General features: G+C 39.2%; 2 protein-coding genes across 2 annotated transcripts in view; both read left to right on the plus strand.

The window, feature by feature from the left end:
* The first annotated feature begins 1,010 nt into the window (after nucleotides 1–1,010).
* CALM2 (calmodulin 2) lies at nucleotides 1,011–16,505 on the plus strand. Its single transcript, XM_036121653.2, has 6 exons — nucleotides 1,011–1,135; nucleotides 7,359–7,389; nucleotides 14,160–14,303; nucleotides 14,393–14,499; nucleotides 14,969–15,104; nucleotides 15,861–16,505. Exons 1-6 carry the CDS (start codon nucleotides 1,133–1,135, stop codon nucleotides 15,887–15,889), a joined length of 450 nt encoding a protein of 149 aa, XP_035977546.1. The 5' UTR covers nucleotides 1,011–1,132; the 3' UTR covers nucleotides 15,890–16,505.
* Nucleotides 16,506–19,909: 3,404 nt separating this feature from the next.
* The window catches only part of STPG4 (sperm-tail PG-rich repeat containing 4), a 36,442-nt gene continuing 35,370 nt past the window's right edge, over nucleotides 19,910–20,981 (plus strand). Inside the window, exon 1 of the mRNA XM_036121654.2 lies at nucleotides 19,910–19,990. Coding sequence (XP_035977547.2) covers nucleotides 19,910–19,990 — 81 coding nt within the window. The remainder of the gene's footprint in view (nucleotides 19,991–20,981) is intronic.

Genomic DNA, 20,981 nt, shown 5'->3' on the forward strand with positions numbered 1-20,981 from the left:
GGGGAAATTTGTCCTGAGGGGAAGGTATATTACAGCGACCACTTGTTGGGTGCTTACCTTGTGCCAGATACTTTAACATTTTACATTAACTCTAATCTTTATATTATCCTAATCCTTACAATAACTTTTTCACAGAAGTATTATTATTCCATTTTATAAATGAGGCTAAAGATGAAATGACTCATCCAAGATCACACATCTAAGAAAGTGCACCAACCAACCCAGGTCTGACTCCAAACCAGGACCCTGTTATTCCACAATATCAAAAGGCTGTTGGGGGTGACTAATCCCACTGAATTTCGGATACCGTGGTTTCTGAGTGACTTTTCTGGGAAAGTACCCCTGGTAAGAAACGAGAATGGCAAGTATAAACGGAAGGCCCTTTCGGATTCGTCTCTCAGCTAAGCAACTGCATTTATCCTTACCTAGATTTTTATTGGTTTTGTGAGGGAGTAAAATGGAAAAAGGCCGAGAGGCTGAGCGCGGGGTCTTTCGGCGTCAGTCTTTATCTGCCTAAGGTGTTTTCGCCTACCCCCGCACAAGGGGCGGGAAAGTGTATGAGTGTGGGAGGGAAGGATGGGTGGAGGAGGCAGATTCTCCAACCAAGCACAAGAGAAGAGACTCTGCCGCCTGGCGCAGTTGCCAGGACAGCGCGGCCAGAGCAGCAACGGCAGAAGCCGCACCGCGTCCCGGCGGCGGCTGCGAGCCCGAGTGACGCATTGCAGGTACGAACCAGCCAATCAGAGGCCGGTTCAACGATCATCGGGCACGAGTCGCCACAGTGATTCTCCTCCGCGCCGCAAAGTAGCGCCTCTCAGGCGCGACTCCCCTGGCCTTTAAACGGGCTCGCTGGGGAGTGAAACCCACTTACGTCATTCGTTCGCCTACTTTCCTTTATCTCTTGCCCCGTCGGCTAAATAACAGTGGATAAAGGAGTCCCGAGAAGAGTTAGAGAGGAGGGGGTTAGCCGGGACTCGTTTGCGATGTTCCGTTATCTGGCATGCGGCGGAGGGATCTGGCGGAGGGAGGTGTTTATGAGGCGCTGGGGGCGGAGGGGGAGAATTAGTCCGAGTGGGGCAAGCGAGCTGAGTGGTTGTGTGGTCGCTTCTTGGAGACCGGTAGCGCTTGCAGCATGGTGAGTGCGTCGCTAAGCTGCCGGCGCTTGGCCTGAGGGGGGACGAGGCTGAAGCAAATTTGTTAAAGAAAGGGAACGCTGCTCCCCCACATCCTTTAGGAGTGGTCTTCGCCAGAGGGATGGTGCGAAAGAGACTGGGGGCACCGGGGCAGTTGCGTCGCAGGTGCTCCCCCATCGTCATTCTCCTCAGGGAGGAGTCCCCCAGTGTTTCGGGGGCCGGGAGCATTGCCTATGAGGCGCTGAAGCTCCTCAGGGGTTTGGCTGGGTGAGGTTGATGGATCCGGGGTGGGGGGCAGCCCAGCACATGGTGGAGACGAGAGAGTGGAAGGGCGGGGGAGAGCGGGAGGGCAAAAGCCTCGGGTCGGGCATCTCGAAAGGTCAGTCCCGGGGCCAGATTCAAAAGCCCAACGGACGGTTAGTGCTGGCGCCAGGAAGCGCCTTTGTCCGCTTGTGGCCGCCATGCGCCGAGGGGGCGGGAGGGAGCGCGAGGCCCGGGGCGAGCGCCAGCGCCGCCGTTAGCCCGCATCCCCCGCGTGCCGGCTGGGGGGGGGGCGGGGGGCGCGCGAGCAGGCGCGGCGCGCTGTGTGGGCCGAGCCGGCGCTGGGCGGGGAGCGGCCGGGGGGGGGGGGGCAGGGCGGCGGGGCCGGGGCCGCCGCCCGCTCGGCTGGGCTCGCGCCCAGCTGCTGCGCTGGCACCTGCAGGGCTGCGGAGGTCTCGGCGGCCCGCGAAGCTGCGGGGCTGGCTGGTTGGGAATGGGTGGGGGAGGGCGACTTCGGTAGTTTCCCATCCCCCTCCGGTGGCGAGAAGGAAGCTCGCTCGGTGGATCCTGATCTTTCCACTGCATTTGGGGTCCTGGGGCCTTCTTCCACCACCCAGGCTGGACATTAAAAAAAAAAAATTAAGTGGCTTTGTCATTGGAAGTTTGGCGCACCCTCAGAGTGCGCATCTTGTTTGAGAAAGTCGTCAGCTCCAGCTTGGGTCTGAAAGGCTTTTTCTAGTCACCTACCGAAAGCAAGCTTTGGGGTGACTGACGTTCTGTTGTGAAAGTCGCTTTTATCCTGCCGTAACATTTGAAAAGGGCCAGTGTCTATATCCTATTCTTAAGTACTCACGTGCACTCCTAATGTTAAAGAACCATCATCACAGCATTGCCCCTGCTCCAACTCCCTTGAAAATGAGTCGTATTTCCGTACGGAAAATGCCAGACCATGGTAACGTGCAGTTCAATTCTTTTATATAGTAATGGCTGTCAAGTACTGTAGTGATAGAAAAGTATACCGGGGACAGAGGGAGCAGGGAATTTTAAAAAGCATTTTCCTGTCACTTGAGACCGGAACCCCTGTTTTTTCCTGTTTAAAAAAAAAAAATCTAATGAGGGCGGTAATTTGCAATACCTACTTTGTGTTTTCGTCTGCCAAGTGGTTACAGCGATGGGTGTGTCCAGAAGGCTAGGTGACATCTTAAACAGGAGTTGGGAATCCTTGCCAACTGAAACCTCCAGCCTGTATGGGTGTGGGGAGAGGAATTCACCTTGGATAAAACTAGTGTTCATTTAAGTTTGATGCACTCGTTCTATTTTGATATTTTAAATTATTTTATTCTGAATTTGCACATACTAGTTGAATTTTTTACTTTTAGATGAAACAAGGTGTACATTATATGCATGTAATCAAGGTTCTGAATTGCGCAGTAAATTTTTAAAAATTTAAATGAATGGTACAATTTTTACCTAATCAGTCTGATACTTGAGTCAGGAACTTGGATAGATTTTCTTAGTGATGCATACAGTTTGTATCTACACTTACATGGTCCTGTGCCAGTGATGATAAGCTTTTGTAGTTACTGTTTACATCATTGTTGCTTTGGGGGTTTTCGGTTAGTTTGTTCAATTTGACAGTCATTGTTATGTAAAATTAACATGGAAGTTGTCCTAAGGTAACTTCATAATTATAAGACCTGGAGATTTAAAATTAGGACTCTATCAGGTTTAAAGAATAAGAGTTTGTGTGGAAGGGGAATAAGATTGCTCACATAGCTCTTGGGTTTACATGTAGTGTTTATGCGTGCATTGAAAGAGCCAGGGATTGCTTTAAGAAGACTTGGGGCCCAGGTGATAGGAGATATGAAGAGGTAGGAAGTTTTGTGCTTGTCTGAATAATCATTATTGTATCAAATTGCAAGTAGATCAGTGTGTGTTACACTGAGGAACTTCGCTATGGCCCTATTAAAAATATATAGAAAGTTCTAGATTTAGGTACAATGATCAAAGTAGGCCTTTAGTGAAAGTCCTTATTTCTATGAAGTAATTTGTCCATTATAATGGTTTCTCTTTTGGTCTAAGATGCTATATAGTAAGTGCTGTTCTGTAGAATTAAGGTAACTGTTAATTCTGAAATAATTTAAAGACGGCTTTTAATATAGGTAAAACAAATACCTGACTTCTGAAATTGTGAAAAAAATTTTACTTAATGCTTTGTAATATCTAAATAGAACTTGGAATAAAGAGGAATGAATGAAAGCTAGAAGTTTGTGTTCCATTTTAAACCTGTGGATTCATACATTTATTCAGATAAGAATTTTGGATTATTTTTAAACTGCCATTCGCTAGATAAACTCCAGGAGTATCCATATATACTTTGAATGCCGTTTAGGAAATGTTTGATAGGTACATAATGCATTCACTTTTCAGGTCACACATTAGTCTAGATTAATGTTTCTCAGTGTTTACAAATCTTCAAAATGCAGATTCTAGTTCAGTAGGTCTGGTGTGGAATCTGGGAGTATACTAATGCCCGGAAGCTTTCTCTGGAGTGATGAACAGGAGGAGGAATTCTATCAATTGTTGTAGAAATAAAGGAGTAAGAACAGTCATCTCTCTAGTGGATTATTCTTTACTGAGATAAACACACATGTTAATGAGCTTGAGTTTTCCCAAAAGGATAATTCTTCTAGTTCTAAGAAAATGGCACTCTCCATAGACAGAAATAAGAACCAAATTTATTTACATGTAGTTGGAAAAGGCTTACAAATTAGAGTGCTAAGGAATGGTGTGTTTTTGTTTTTAGTAGGCCTTAATCTGAATGTTGCTGGTAAAGTTTATTTTAAAACCCTGAACTCTGGATTAGTAGTAAATAGAAAAACTTTAAGTTTCTTGAAACATTGCAACAAAATCGAGGAGCATTTTTAAGGCTATGTGAGTAACTTAGCATTCTGTTTGATAGTTCATTCCTTGAAGCTCTTTTGGAATTTTTTTATTTTGGGGGAGGTGGGGGAGGGGCAAAGGGAGAGAGAATCTTAAGCAGTCTCCATGCCCAGCGGGGAGGCGGGGCTTGATCACAACCCTGAGATCGTGACCTGAGCTGAAATCAAGAGTCATCACTTAACTGACTGGGCTACCCAGGCACCCCTCCTTTGTGAATTTTTCTAAGACTGTGTCTGCCTAGAGTTGGAGAGCTGGACGAGATAGTGTGGGGCCATTATATTTGGACTTTCCAAGCAAAATTGGATAATTTTAAAGTTTTGTTTTATAGCTAGCATCCTTTTCTTCCTTCCTTCCTTCTTAGCTTTAATATAAATGCACTTTCCCAAAATCCACCCCTACCTCCCTGTTGAGAGAACAACACTGTTTCCTTTCCTGGGCATAGCAATCATTCCTTCGGCTTTCACAATACTGTGCCTTCCATACATTCAGCTTAACTAAGTCTTTAGTCCTAAACTGATTTTCACCTGCCACATCTGTCCCTGGGCTGCACCTCGTGCTTGCAGTTTATATTTTCTCAGCTTAAATCAAAGATAACATGGAACAATGGTAGGTTTGCTGTTTGTTTGTTTTTTTAAGATGGCTAATAAATACTTATTCATGATGTTTAATTTTATATTCTGATATCTAGGAAAGACACTAGACAATGTTATACAACGCTTAGTTGTAAATGAATGGGAAGGGTGAATTAAATAAATTTCCATGTACCAGTAATACATTTTAAACTTAATAACTTCGTAGAAAGGGTAAATTTAAAATAGGCATCTCCATATTATATGACAAGAAAAGCACACATGTACATATGTATATTTTGGTCCACTTAAGTATTTCTTAAGAATTGATCTGGTATACAGATGACTAGGATAAAAGACAAAGTATACCAGGAAAAAAATAAACTTCAAAATGCCTGCATATAATAACAGTCTCTATGAGGGCTTTAATGTGGGCCCTGCTAGTCTCTGAAGCAAGAGGTGATGATGCCATGCATGTTTGCTGTGTGGAAGTTGAACTAGTCAGGTTCATATTTAACATTACAGATTCTTTGATTAGTTAATATATATAAAATAATTATCACTGAACTCTTTGGGTTGGCCCTTTACATAGCTTCTCACTCTGTGCAATAACCTTGTAAGGTAGGTATTAATTTTGTACGGATGAAATTGACTATGAGCGGTTGAGTAACATGTCCAAGGTAACATGGCTCTTTAAGTGGCAGAGCTAGGATACTAGTATGTCCAGCATTGATTCAAAACACTATGGTTTTTTTCCCTACTCTGCCATCTTGCCCTTTTTTCAGAAATGATAGAAGTCCTGCAAAATGGAATCAGAGTAGAAGTAAATTCTTTATAGCCTCTAACAAAGTAATATGGAGTCAGTGGATTTACTGGGTTTTGAATCTTACTCCTTAGGGAAAACAGGGGATGACTGATTTTATATCAGATGGAGGATTGGGATTTGGAAGGATAAAAGTTGATCCTTTTTTTTTTTTTTAACTCCTGCATTTGAACTTAATTATTGCCTCTTCAATTTTAAGTTACCAGGCCTTTTGCTTTTTTTCTTTTCTAAAATAGAAACAAGTTGAGTTTGCATCGAGGTCAAATCAAAATTGTTGAGCAGGGAAAGAAACTTATGCTTTCTGGGTTCCTCCCCAAATTTTCTCATGCTGTTCACTAGAGAAATATTATGCTATTATTTTTCATTAAGGTGTTCTTTAAAAAGAATGAAACCAGGCAGTGTTTATTCTTTCATACTGATAAATGGATTAATCACAGAATGCTTGATTCCATATAGGTAGGAATATTAGAAGGCTGGGTCTGATTAGTGGTAGTACCACATAAGCAGTTGCTTCATGGGTTTATGTACTGGTAAATGGTGAAATGTCCAAAGATGAAGCCCACATAAAGAAAAAGGAGCCTTGGTATTTTGCAGATATGTTTATTGTATATTATGGTACTCTGCATTTAAAACTTATAGGCAGTGAATACATCTAACACCTTTGTGTTTAATTCTGACTTTACTAGTTACTAATTTTGTACTCCTCCCTGAAATTTAACCTGAACCTCTTTCCCTATGTGTAAGGTAGGGAAGGTTAGTGTGAAGATTGAATAAAAACAATATCTATAAAGGGCCTTTAGCAAATGCCTGGCCTTTTTTTTTTTTTTAAAGCAAAAATAGTGACTCTTTGTATGCTAAAAACATCAAAAACCTTAGGCTCACATTGGGATTTCAAAAGTGAAGAGAAAATGAATGGCTTGACTTAACATTTAGTAAATAATGTAGTTCAAATGTTGAGAATCCTGGATTCTTTGCATTTGCCTGGCAGGTGAGGAGAAGTAGTAAAAACTGGTAGCTTTCATGTTGCCCCAACCGGTACAGCTTGGATTTTTATCTTTATAATAGATGGGATTTTTGCTTAGTGTTTTGAGGTTTTTTGTTTGTTTGTTTTAGGTTTGGAAAATCATTTTCATGTCCAAATGATGTGTTTAACCATTTATAGAGGTAATTTTGAATGTAGTCCTTGGACATTTTTATTTATCAGAAGAGGTGAGCTTAAGTTTAGGTATCTTAACTTTGAGAAAGTTAACAGTGTTTTTGTTGGATTCTCTCTTTGCTTTAGAAGAATAACAACTTCCTTTAAATTTTTTAGTATGCCAAATTGCTTTTTTTTTCAATTTGTGAAATTGAGACTTTCATATGTATTCTGAAATAATACTTGGGGTTTAGGTATTAATCTTGGTCAAGACTGCTTAGTTTTGAAGATAAAGCTATCTACTTAATATGCATTTTCTACCTTAAAACGTATTCATTTTCTATCTATGTTTGTTGCTCATACTAAGGAGTGTTTTACTAAATGTAGTTTATGGTACAAGGTGAACCCTTAAAGTTTTTAAACTTGGTTCTTTAACTTAACTGCTGATCTACATACTCTGAAGTCACTTACCTATCTCTGTGATCTCTTTATAGGCTGACCAACTGACTGAAGAGCAGATTGCAGGTAAGAAATACTTTGCTAAATGGTACCCACTGGATTTTATTATAAATTGAAGAGCCAACCTCAAACTAAGATACCTTTATGAAAGAATTGACTTTGATCTATGTAGTAGATAGTAACAGACGCTTTAATATAATACAGTAATTGAACCTGCTTGGCAAATGAGAAGGTACGCTTGCCTGTGAGAGATGTATGGGGTAACTGTAATGAAAGGCAAGTTTTTAGGCTATGTGGCGGTGTACTTTGGAACTTGGTGGTGGTGGTCTTTGTTTTTCTTGAAGATTATCTTTAAAACATGAATTCTGGGCAGTTTTTAACACTGCAACTCCAAATTACTCTTCACAAGAAATAGAGCCAGGTAGTAAAAATAGGTAACTTGAAATGTTGAATCAGAAAGGAACATTGAATTTACCCCAGTTTAAAGTAGCTAATATTTTAACCTTAGAATTGCATGTAGAATCAGTCAGGAATAACCATTATGTCTAGAGAAAAACTTAGATCCAAAAGTTACCATTCTATTTTCTAAATGTGTAGTAAGTTGAATTTTGTCTTGAGGAACAGTAATAACAGCTATTGAAATGAGCTTTTTAAATCTTGTCTCCTTTGGTATGTCATGGAAATATGTGAAATTGTTATGTAAAACTTGATGTCATGTTGTCTTTATGCTATAACATTAAACATTGGTACTTTTGATTTTATTCTGACACTTTGAGGTGGCTGGTTAACTTCAAAATGTTGGGGAAACCTGGGGCGCCTGGGTGGCTCAGTCGTGTAAGCGTCTGCCTTTGGCTCAGGTCATGATCCCAGAGTTCTGGGATCGAGCCCCGCATCGGGCTCCCTGCTCAGCGGGAAGCCTGCTTCTCCCTCTCACACTCCCCCTGCTTGTGTTCCCTCTCTCGCTGTGTCTCTCTCTGTCAAATAAATAAAATCTTAAAAAAAAAAAAAATGTTGGGGAAACCTGCTAAAGGATTTTTTTTCTTTTTTAGTTCATTGTAGTGTTGAAATGCTTTTCAAACTCTTCCTTTACTCTCTTTAGGCTTTTATTAACACAAGCATCAAGCACTTTTAACTACCATAGTTTTCCTGGCAGGCAAGAAGTTTGAAGTGTTCAAAAGCACTAAAGCTCTTTTTTTTTTTTAATGCTAGAGAAAACTGAGAAGCCCAGTTGGAACTCAGCTATATATAGCCCATTTAAAGTAAGCCCCCCTCTCCACATAAACAGATTTGGGGGACCCAGAAATCACTAATCTCAGATATTCATCACAAATACTACTTGATAGGACTATATAAAGTAGGAAGCTATTAACATGAAGGACCAAATGTAAGCAGGTTTTATTTTTATTTACTGTGCGAATTTGACTTAAATCTGGGATTTGCTTTCTAGGATTGATAAATTGCATGTATTGAGTGTTGAAGTAATCAAGCAGAGCTTTGGAACTAGTTTCTTTGTTCATTTATACTATTTTAAATGTATCCATGAAATGTAAATTATTCTAAAACAGTTTTGTTTTTTAAATAATGTATCCTTAGGAAGTGACAGGCTAATTCATATATCCAGCCTTAAACTCTTAACTTCTCTAATACATTTGGCCTTCATCTCTACCTTTAATTTCTTGGTATTCCCAGTCAGGTAGTTGTCCCTGCTGTACACAGCACAGCATTTTCACTTTAAGGTAGAAAATGTATTATTTAAGGTATCTATCACATATACTGATCCCAAACACGCATACAACTATTAAACAGTGTGTGTCTTTTAAATACAAGAGGATCAATCTTCAAAGACTGATAGCATTTTCATAAAGAATACTAGTAGTAGTAGTTCACTGGAACATTTACTTTAAGATAAATTTGGTCTTTTTGTTGGCTTTCATCATATAATTAAATTTCCAGTGGGGATGGGAGAAAATCTATTCTAGATTCTCTCCCTATCCTGCGTTTTCTTAGGCTTTTAAAACCAGTCCTCATACCCCAGGTTTTAGTGAACCTGAAAGGAGTCAAAGCTTTTATACTGCTAAAGTAAAACCCTGTGAAATTGGGGACCTTTTTGTTGCCTCTTGTATCCTCTGTGACTCCCACATAGTAAGGACTCAAGAATGGATACACTTCTTTTCAGAGGTGTGTGACAACAAAAAATGTTCCAGAATACTACCTACCCTATCCTAAGAAGAATTCTGCCTCCTTCCAAAATCCCTTCCTTCTAAATTTGATTATGTTTCAATGTCCACCTTTGAAGTGGAAACAAATTATTTTCTTTATCCTGATAAATTGTAATTGGTGGTAATCAGTAACATCTTAGAGTCTTTACCAAAAAAATGTTTACAAACTCCGTACGTAAATCAACATTGAATATACTAAGGTTCTTTGTAAGCTATTTTAACTTTATATGATAATCATTACTACTTCAGATTTGTTTAGAAAGTCTTCTAACAGCAAATAACTTGATCTAGAAAAAGCATGTTTAGATGAAGTTACTAGAATTGTTTACATTACCTAGTCTTAGAGCAATCCAAAAGTGTTCATTGTGACATCACTAACTAGTTAATTTTGTTGATGATTCTGCCATGATGTCATTAGTTGTTGGCATTTGACACTTCAGGGACTAATAGGAAAATCCTACAAGAATTTTTCTTTTTTAAAGGTCAGTGTAGGGGTAAAACTTAATTTGATGAAAGATAGTAAGCGTACTCAGTTTACATAGTGCCAACAAAAGTCTAATATAAGCCCTTTAAGAGATAATTAAATTCAGAATTTTCTAAATAAATGGAAGTTGGTAAATAGGCATTTGATTCAAGTCATTCCTGGGAATTACAGTTTAGAATGGCATGCTTCTATACATAAAGATTATACTAGTTATAAAGTAAGGTAGTGAGCTGTAAGGGCAGGTGAATTTAAATGGTACTTTTGAGTTTATTTTTATTTCAAGGAGTTTTACAGCTATTTCTGGCTCTAGTGTAAAAATACAAATAAAAATTGGGAATAAATCTTGCCATTTATTCCTATCTTGTATCCATAAACTGGTAGTTATAGCATAGATAAGGTCTTATTTACTGTTTTTCACTTACTCCAGCAAGCATTTTATTTTATTTTATTTTTAAGATTTTATGTATTTGACAGAGACACAGCGAGAGAAGGAACACAAGCAGGGGGAGTAGGAGAGGGAGAGGGAGAAGCAGGCTTCCCGCCAAGCAGGGAGCCCAATGCAGGGCTCGATCCCAGGACCCTGGGCAGACGCTTAATGACTGAGCCACCCAGGTGCCCCTCCAGCAAGCATTTTAAAATTAATGTACTTTAGGGGCACCTGGGTAGCTCAGTGGGTTAAGCATCCGACTCTTGATTTCAGCTCAGGTCTTGATCTCTCAGGGTTGAGTTCAAGCCCTGCGTGGGGCCCCATGCTGGATGTGGAGCCTGTTTTTAAAAAAAGTTAATATATTTTAAAACTCCTTGAAATTAAGAACACACACATATAAACTTACTATACATCTTAATAATTAAGTCATACAGTAAAATGATTATAGTTAGTTACACATTGGAAACCTTTGCACGTAATGATAGTGTTAATATCTGTAGCTAAGTATTATAGCAGCAAATGTAATGTAAACAAAATCATGTTTCTAAGAGCTTTAATTTTCTTGTAGCCTAAGTTATTAGGTGATAAATGCCATGTGTTCAAACCCTAATAGTTTATGCATTTTTAGACAGTATTTCTACATCCTGTTAAAAAAAAACCAAAAAACCCTGAGTAAAATGGAAATGTCTTCATCACATTCTGTTTGTGGGATTTATTTATCTGTTTTTGTCATTGAGTCAATCTAGTTAGTCTACTGTAGGCTAATTTCATAAAATCAATCAGTTTGCTACTAAGCTTGTGATACCAGGGGAGTTCTCTGAAAACAATTTTAAATGGAACGGAACTATGTTAATACTGAATGTAGTAAACTGCCAACTAGTCAGTGATAACCTGGTCTAAAAGATAAGTAGTTAATGGATTTTAAACAGAAGAAAGTAATGTGGTAATCTAAAAAGGTAATACGACCCGGGTAGTTGTGTGGGTAATTTTAAATAAAGAACCCAGTTAGAAGGCTATTGTAATAGTCTAGGCAAAAGATGACGGGGCCATGAAACAAGATACTGCTTGTAGAGATGAAAAAAGAATCAGGCAATATTGAAATGGGAGAATTCAAAAGGACTTGTTGACAGATTTCACAAGGAAAGAGTTAAAGTGTCTTTTGCTTGCATTCCTAGGGTTGCTGGGGAATATAGAATTGATTTTCGTAAGTCTTGCTTGGGGTCAGCCCAGGGGACATGTCCTGTAGGAAGTCAGAAATAAAGGTACAGTAGCCCCTCCCATCTGTGGTGGGAAGGATACATTCTAAGACTCCAGTGGATGCCGGAAACCACTGACAGTACCAAACTCTGGTTTTTCCTATACACACATAACGTATGATACAGCTTAATTTATGAATTAAGTGCAGTAGGAGATGAACAACAATAACATCATAATTGTAACAATATACTGTAATGTAAGTTATATGAGTGTGGTCTCTCATCATATACTGTACTCACCCTTTTTGTGATGATGTGAGATGGTAAAATGCCTATGTGATGAGATGAAGTGAGGTGAATGATGTAGGCATTGTGATGTAGTGTTAGGCTGCTATTGACCTGATGGTATGCCAGAAGGATCCTCTGCTTCCGGACTGCAGTTGACTATGGGTAACTGAAATGGCAGAAAGCGAAACTGTGGATAAGGGTGGGGAACTACTGCATTATGTTGAGAGAGATGAGTAGACTAAAGAAGCCTTCATTATGAGTAGGCACAGATGAGATGGTCAGAAAGAGGAAAGGGGATAAGAAAATTGGTCACATTTACGTGTGAGAGATAAATAGGAGTAAGAGCCTTTGGCAGTGTAAGGTAGGTAAACTGAGGTACTGTTGTGAAACCCAAGGGAAGTTTAGAGTTTCTCAGTGTAGTTTTGGATGCTGCAGGAAAACGAGATCATCTTTTTCTTGACACTTAACTACTTGCCAGATATGGTTCTAAGTGCTTTATGCTTACTAATTAATGAAGTTCATAAACTTAGGTAGATAGTTATTCCAGTTAACAAAAATGAGGAAGCTGAGGTGGAAAAGGTTTAGTAACTTAACTTGCCTAGGTTACATTACTAGTAAGTAGCAGAGCTGGGATTATTTAACCCAAGCAGTTGAGTTCCAAAGACTGCTTTTAGTTTCTATGCTATATGGCCTCACGTACTTAAACACACTTGTTTGATTGGGCAACTAGGTCGTTATTGGTAAATTTGGCATTTTCAACTGATGAGTTGGAGCTGGAATTTTAATAGTGGATTGGTAGAAGAAAGGGATACGAGTAATGGTGCTTCCCAAGATTTGGGGAGAGATAAGGGCAGGCAAATAAGAGAAAACAGAAGGTTTGAATTTCGTTTTAAGCTAAGAGACATGATGTATGTTAATGGCGAAATCAGTGGAAGAGTAGTTGAGTCCAGAGAAGAGATTACGATGGATTGAAACTGGGATGTATAAATTGGAGCAAGGATAGAAAGGCAGGGGGGAATAAATAGCCTTGGACTATATAAGAGGAAGCAAACTATTAAACATGTCAGGTATGTATTTTCAAATGCATAGATATGTTGAGGGAACTTAGCCCTGTGAACTTTGGAACTGCTTTTGGATTTGCTTGCGAAGAGGGTCTGATAGCATTTAAAAAGTACCCTACCAGAAAATATTGCCTTTTTGTTATTAGTTCATTTATATGACCTTGCACTACCAAATTCAATCTCTGCTTTAGTTTATGAAATAAATGGGGAAGCCAGGTATTCTAGACTGTTGCTTCAACAGCTTTCCTTGTAAAGTTAAAAGGAACATAATTTCACAAGATGATTTTTAAGATGTTTAGGTAATAATATTCTAAAGAAAGGTCTAAATTATCTTTGTTGTTAGTGATACAATACTTAGCTAAAACTGGCCATTCATATCTTGATCATCCCATTGTTAATATCATTATAGATTTTTGGTGATAGTTCCTTATATCTCAGAAAAGGAAACTGGCCTATTGCATATTGTTCTGAAGTTTAGAGGGTTTGTTGTTGTTGTTCTTAAATTAGTAGGTTTTTTTTTTTTTAAGATTTTATTTATTTGCAAGAGAGTGAACAAGAGAGAGAGCTCGAGCAGAGGGAGAGGGAGAAGCAGACTCCCTGTTGAGTAGGGAGCCCAACATGGGGCTCAATCCCAGGACTCTGTTATTATGACCTGAGCTGAAGGCAGACCTGTAACCGACTGAGCCACCCAGGTGCCCCTTAAATTAGTAGGTTTTAAGAGACTTAATTTTAACTTTCGAGGATTACTCTGAATATAATGCGTATAGTTGTTATAGAAACACATGTTGGGTACCGGCAGTCTTATTTTTATATTCTGAGCTTTAATAGAAAATAGAGAAGCCACTCATTTGGGGCTTTGATTCTTTGCCTCCTTCAACCCAGAGTAATTTTGATTTTTATCTGGTCTAGATATTGGAGTTTTTTGTAAGATTTTAGGTGAAAGAACTTGCTGATAGGTCAATATGAGTATATATTGGTATGATTAGCTAAAGATGTTTGAAATATCACAAGATTTTCCCACCTAATTCTTGAGGAATCAAAAGCTGATTTCAGGTGTTAGCTCCATATATACCTTTGCTTTAAGAGTTAATACATGTCATTTAGGAGGTTACTTTTTATTGTTAACCTGTATGTTTGGATTGTGGTCTCTCTTTAAAACAGAATTCAAAGAAGCCTTTTCACTATTTGACAAGGATGGTGATGGAACTATAACAACAAAGGAATTGGGAACTGTAATGAGGTCTCTTGGGCAAAATCCCACAGAAGCAGAGTTACAGGACATGATTAATGAAGTAGATGCTGATGGTAAGTTTTTTTAAATTGGGGCTCTGGGGAGGGGGAATTGAAGGGGGACATTTAAATTCTTTAGTACTATTTCAACTAAACTATTTCAGGTAATGGCACAATTGACTTTCCGGAATTTCTGACAATGATGGCAAGAAAAATGAAAGACACAGACAGTGAAGAAGAAATTAGAGAAGCATTCCGTGTGTTTGATAAGGTAGGTGTTCACGGATTGGATTTGTTAAATTTTGAGGATGAATCTTGGCAAAGGAGGCATCACTGACTTTAGAACTAAGAAACAGATTTTATTTTATTTCTTTAAGATATTATTTGAGAGAGAGCGCGAGCGCATGAGCAGGGGGGAGGGGCAGTGAGAGAAGCAGACTCCCCACTGAGCAGGGAGCCAGACCTGGGGCCCATCCCAGAACCCTGGGATCATGACCTGAGCCGAAGGCAGACGCTTAACTGAGCCACCGAGGCGCCCCAGAAACAGTGATTTTAATGTATGATATCCTGCTTTGTTCTCCGTGACAATTTATTGGTCAGCTATAGATTGTTTTTGGTTGGTATGTATTTCTAAAGTATATTTTTCTCCCTAATGTGAAGTTTAGTGTAAACTTACTAAACTTTCATTCCAACTATGAGTCTCTAATTTTACTTAGATATCTTACTAAATTTTTTTCTAGGATGGCAATGGCTATATTAGTGCAGCAGAGCTTCGCCATGTGATGACAAACCTGGGAGAGAAGTTAACAGATGAAGAGGTTGATGAAATGATCAGGGAAGCAGATATTGATGGTGATGGTCAAGTAAACTATGAAGGTAAATCTTTCACTACCTCATTCTGTGCTTTGATTTTAAGTTACAGGTATTTGTTGTATATCTCATAGGTCAAAATTAGTGACTCCTCCCCCCCCCACTCCCCTCCCCGCGCCAAATGAAGATGCTAAAACAGTTTTTATATTTACAAACCTTTTCCTATTCAGAGTATTTTCTACAGACTAGGCAAAAATCACAATCACCTGAGAACTTTTTAAAACTGTTTACTGTCGGGTCCTACCATATACGTAGAATCTCTTCATTTTAACAAAATTGCTGGACAATTTCATATGCACATTAAAGTTTGAGAAGCACTGTGCTTGAGACTGTGCTAAAACAATCTTTTTATAATGATTGTGGAACAATTTGAAAAGCTTTAAACTTATTTCAGGATCCTCAAATGAAAGGTGATTTTCCTTCCTTCATTGGATGTATTATCCCTCTAATTAGCTTTAGTCTGAAACTGTTTACTTATGCTTCAATTCAAAATTATCATGTTATACTAAAGAGCAAAAATGCTTAAATAGCTTGTCTAAAGCATTAATTTGGTTTATTGATTAATAATCCTAAATAATTTTGGTTTATGAAGTTCCAGCCTTGACAAAGCTTGACAACTCTAGCCTAAACTAGCATTCCTTTGTACTGTAAATTTTTGAGGAAAGAAAGGGGAATTGGAGACTGCTGAGAGATTGAGTAATGTGATTGGTTTTGCCAGTCTTTGCCATTGACGCAACTTTTTGTGTACTTCTTCTTTTTCAGAGTTTGTACAAATGATGACAGCAAAGTGAAGACATTGTACAGAATGTGTTAAATTTCTTGTACAAAATTGTTTATTTGCCTTTTCTTTGTTTGTAACTTATCTGTAAAAGGTTCCCCCTGCTGTCAAAAAATATGCATGTATAGTAATTAGGACTTCATTCCTCCATGTTTTCTTCCCTTATCTTACTGTCATTGTCCTGAAACCTTATTTTAGAAAATTGATCAAGTAACATGTTGCATGTGGCTTACTCTGGATATATCTAAGCCCTTCTGCACATCTAAACTTAGATGGAGTTGGTCAAATGAGGGAACATCTGGGTTATGCCTTTTTTTTTAAGTAGTTTTCTTTAGGAACTGTCAGCATGTTGTTGTTGAAGTGTGGAGTTGTAACTCTGCGTGGACTATTGGACAGTCAACAATATGTACTTAAAAGTTGCACTATTGCAAAACGGGTGTATTATCCAGGTACTCGTACACTATTTTTTTGTACTGCTGGTCCTGTACCAGAAACCTTTTCTTTTATTGTTACTTGCTTTTTAAACTTTGTTTAGCCACTTAAAGAAAATCTGCTTATGGCACAATTTGCCTCAAATCCATTCCAAGTTGTATATTTGTTTTCCAATAAAAAAATTACAATTTACCCAACTGTTGCTCTGAATCTGAGTCCTTTAATTAACTTGAGGTCAAACAATTCTGAGAATCAAATATGGGGGTGGTTTTTACTTGGTGTAATTTAGATAAGTTTTTGTTGGTATTGTTGTTTTACTACCTAGATTGTGTTTAGTTTTTAAATGATGATACTTCCTTCAAAAAGTTTAAGTGGAAGATTAAAAAACCTTTTATAAGTGTACCTAGCATGGGAGCTGACATAATGTAGGTGTTTATTGTTTCCAGTCTTTTTTACATATTTTTCAACTTTGGCATATCCATTTGTCCATATTAATTTTAGCCAGGCAATGATTTTTAGAAATATTTCTGTTACAAACAATCAAAAGGGGGGGGGGGGTGTCATTATGTTCTTACTTCTGTTTGCTAATGTTTTATTCATAGTGCTTTTTCCTTTTTCATAAAGCAAGGGAGAATTTTCAGTTGTTCTGCGTGTCCAGGACATGCTTTATAAAAAAAAGGTATCTTTAGGAGTGGATTGGCAGTAACTAAACCTTGTTTTAGTTTTTGCTTGCTTCTAAACCATTGCTTTCTCTATAATTTTAAGCTACTCAGAAAGTGCTTATCTGGTTTTTTTGTTTTGTAGCTACCTTTTAAATACTTAATGAAAGATTCCATAGCAAACGAGAGCCAAGATTAAACATTAAGTATAATTGTTACCTGATTATTGTAGCCACAAGGTTTATCTTCCCAGGGAGCAATCCATTTGGCAGGTTACTGCCCATCTTGGACTATTTTTAATACCATTGTTATTCTACCAGAAAATAAAAAACTGGTTATTGAAGAACAAGAGAAATAGGTTTTAAAGGGAAGTTATAGGCATTGATAATCCTAATGGGGTATTATATTATTACATATTAGGCAGGCAGTCAATTAAATAGGAAGAACTTCATTACATGTAACTGTTAGTCAAAAGGAAGGCCAGCAAGATACTTGGTGGGAGAAGATAAATGTGTCTGGCTACTGAGGCACAATAGTCTGCAGTGTATTAAACATGGGCTTTGGAGTTTTATTTCAACAGTGCTCAGATCACTGCTGTGGATAAACTTAAAGAGGTCAATATTATCTTAAGCTTCAGTTATGTTACCCGCAAAATGGGTATGATTTACCAACTTGGCTTTTACAACAGTGAAGGTTAAAGCACTTAGCATAGTCCTTGGCATTTGCAATAAGTGTTCAGTTGATGTTACTACGCTGTTAAGCCAATTATGACTCTGTAATATAAGGGAATTTAGTCAAAGTTATCTTTACCACTTCGGTAGTTCTTCCGATTCCTACATTTTCAAGTTTAAGTTACGGTGAAAGGGAGCACACTATTTTGGGGTGCTTTTGTATCTCACATTAATTGCTGATTTTTATATTCACAAAAGTCACAAAGTTGGCATTATTTTGATTTTATAGGAAATCGAAGGATACAGCAGGGTTTTTTTTTCTTTTTTTTTTTTAAGATTTATTTTTGAGAGAGTGGGGCGGTTTGGGGAGGAGGGGCAGAAGGAGCTGGAGAGAGAAACTCAAGCAGAGTCCTTGCTGAGCATGGGATCATGAGATCACAACCTGAGCTGAAACCAAGAGTCAGATGTTTAACCGACTGCACCACACACAGGCACCCCTGAAGTGTATAGAGCAGTTTTATATAATTTAACTGGTCATATTGGGCACATACTGAGCTGGATTCTTACCTCAATTCTACTTACTACAACAGTCTTACTGGAACTCAGGACTAGTCCTATCTTCACATCTTAACCATATTGCCTGTTTTGTTTTAGCAGGATTGTGGTAATTGATAATTCTTACCTCAGTACTGTCTGTAGCATGTTTGCTCTCAGATAATTCTAACCAAAATCATCACTACTGCAGTTAAAAATCCATATTTTAGGATGTATTTTACAGATTTTTATTAAAGATCTGATGCGTAGAGAGGCACTGTTGGCCTCTACTTAGTGTAGTCCCAGAGAGAAATGCCTAACCCCCCCTTTTAAAACTGCTGTTAATGATAACCTGAAAATAAATCTTAAATTTTTCTCAGTGATACTGTACAAGACTGTTTTCTTAAGAGGACATTTTGTTTATCCTACATGCTTTGTCTGTCTTATTGGTAAAGTCCTTGAAGTCATTGACCTGTGCTGTTTCTATTTTTGAGATACTTAAACTATTTTCTCATCTAGATGTTCTTTCTATTTCACATCTTGTATGGGTTTCTAGACTTCTCTGTACCTTTCATATTCCTTTAGTCTCTAGGGTACCAGTCCCTAGTCGGCTGAGCCACTTTTACAGGCTCAGCCAAAATAAGAAAGTGAAATGAGGAACAGTGATGGACTTGATTGAATCTCTTACGTTTGTGAAAACTCTGGTTATTAGCCTCTTGGCCTTATAATTTCAGTTGTGATTTCAAACTTGGTGTCTGTTTGGGTTTTTTTTTTTCCCCCTCGTATTTTTTTTTTTTAAGGCTATGTTAAATTTAGAATCCCATTAAGAGAAATGAAATGGAGTCTTCTAGTCTCTCACTACTCAAAAAATCACCTACAGAATCTTAGGCCCTGCCTCAGAATCCGAATCTGTATTTTCATAAGATCTCCAAATGTTTTGTATGTACATTAATTTTTGAAAAGCACTGTGCTAGTCCATTGTCTAAACTGGTCAGTCATTCAAATATTTTAATCACTCCCGTGTTCAGAAGACTCAGAATTAAGACGAAAACCTGTGTTTGGGACGTGTTTAAAAATTAAGGGAGAAATGATTTGTCAAAGTGAATCCTCCCATAAAGATAGGCACAGGGTCCTTAGGGCTACAAGATATTAGGCCAAGGAGGACTTCTCAGAGGAGTTGACTCTTGAGGTTTGCCAGGCTGTCGAAGAAGGGAATAGCATTTTAGCATTTTAGCTAGGGAAGCCCACTGTGTCTAGTGCTCGCTCCTAAAATCAGGCAGAAGAGACACCCCAAAATTTCCCTCCAGAGGAGCTTAGAAACCACCTTAGAAAGTGGGCGCTAAGGCTGATTTTTGGCGCTAAAGCGAAGTATGCCTACAAGCATACTGTACCCGCTTGGGGGAGTAGGGTGGGGGTAACTTGGAAAAGGCCGGTGGGGATTAGGGTGCGCTCTGCCTCCCACAAACCGTCTTTGAGGAGCCTCCCTTGCGGCAGCTACCCACCCAGGGCTCCGCCGCGCCTCCAGAGCCCTAGACTTCTCACCGCAAGTGTGCGTGATGGCGCCTGACGATTTCCCGTGCGCGAGGCGTGGCGCGGGGCCTCGGCGCGCCCTCCTCCCTTCCCGCACCACTGGACACCAAGCTGGCGGGTCCCCTGCGCACGCTCGGCAGCCCGCGGGCCCCAGGCGCCTCCTGGCAACCAGACGCCATCCCAGGCTGAGGGAGCGAGGAGGCTGCAATGGACCAACCAGTCATCGCCATCACCTCCAATTCCCTAAGGGAAGACCTGGGACCTGGCAGTTTGGTAGTCACCTCCTCGGTACAGACACCCTCCCCCGGCTCCCACTACCCACTGCCATCCCCTGCCCCGGGCTCCCCTGGCCGAACTCCCACTTTTCTCTAACGCTGGGCCTTTGCGCCCCTTGTTTTGCTCTTCGCACCTCTCCCTGCCCTCCTACCTACCCTGCAGTCCAGTCGTCCTGATCTTTATCTGAGTCTACTTGGTTTTATTTCCTCTTCCCTTGCTCTCCCTCATCCTTCCATTCGTCCTTTATTTTCTGTATTTTCTTTCCTTCTTCCGTACTACCATCTGCGCGGGGCAACTGCTTTGATTCCCCCCTTTGCCGAGAGGATGGGTTTTTCCTTAGTCGAACGCACATGTTTTTGCCCCTGCCTCTTATTTTAGTATTTATAAAATATCTTAAACTACCTTCGTTTAGTTTTTAAATATATTTGGGCGAAGGATGTTTAGTCTCTCTTTTGTAAAGTGATTCACCCCTAAAATGAATTTGAAGTGATAGGTGGGTGGAGTTTAGATCGCCGCCTTGGGCAAAACAAAACAGCGGCTGCCAATCACCTTCCTTTAGAAGTACGGTGTTTACTTCTCCCTTCTTCCCGCTTGATTTTCCTGGTCCTAGGTAGAGGTGGGAGACTTGCCTTGACCTGCCTGACAAAGTTTGATTTCTGTGACTATAAATGTGCAACACAGAAGATTCAACATAAATCTAATAAAGGGAACGTATAGGAAGAAATTCAGACTTAGCAATGTGTATGAAACCGTGTTTTTTTTTTTAGAGAAATGCACATTTCATAGTAAAACTAAAGCTCTGCTCATAAGTAGAGTGGATATAAGTTGCTAAAAAGGAAGAATGAATTATATCAGTTTTTTTTTTGAATTATATCAGTTTTACTGATTAGTTTATTATCTCTAATGCACTGTTGCTTGAAATAACCTATATTTTGTAGTAGTAACAAAAGCATTATAAATGGAAGTACAATTCAATGTTTTAATGACTTCACCTAGTCAAAGT

The sequence above is a fragment of the Halichoerus grypus genome, chromosome 10 (genome assembly GCF_964656455.1).
Source record: "Halichoerus grypus chromosome 10, mHalGry1.hap1.1, whole genome shotgun sequence".
Lineage (NCBI taxonomy): Eukaryota > Metazoa > Chordata > Mammalia > Carnivora > Phocidae > Halichoerus > Halichoerus grypus.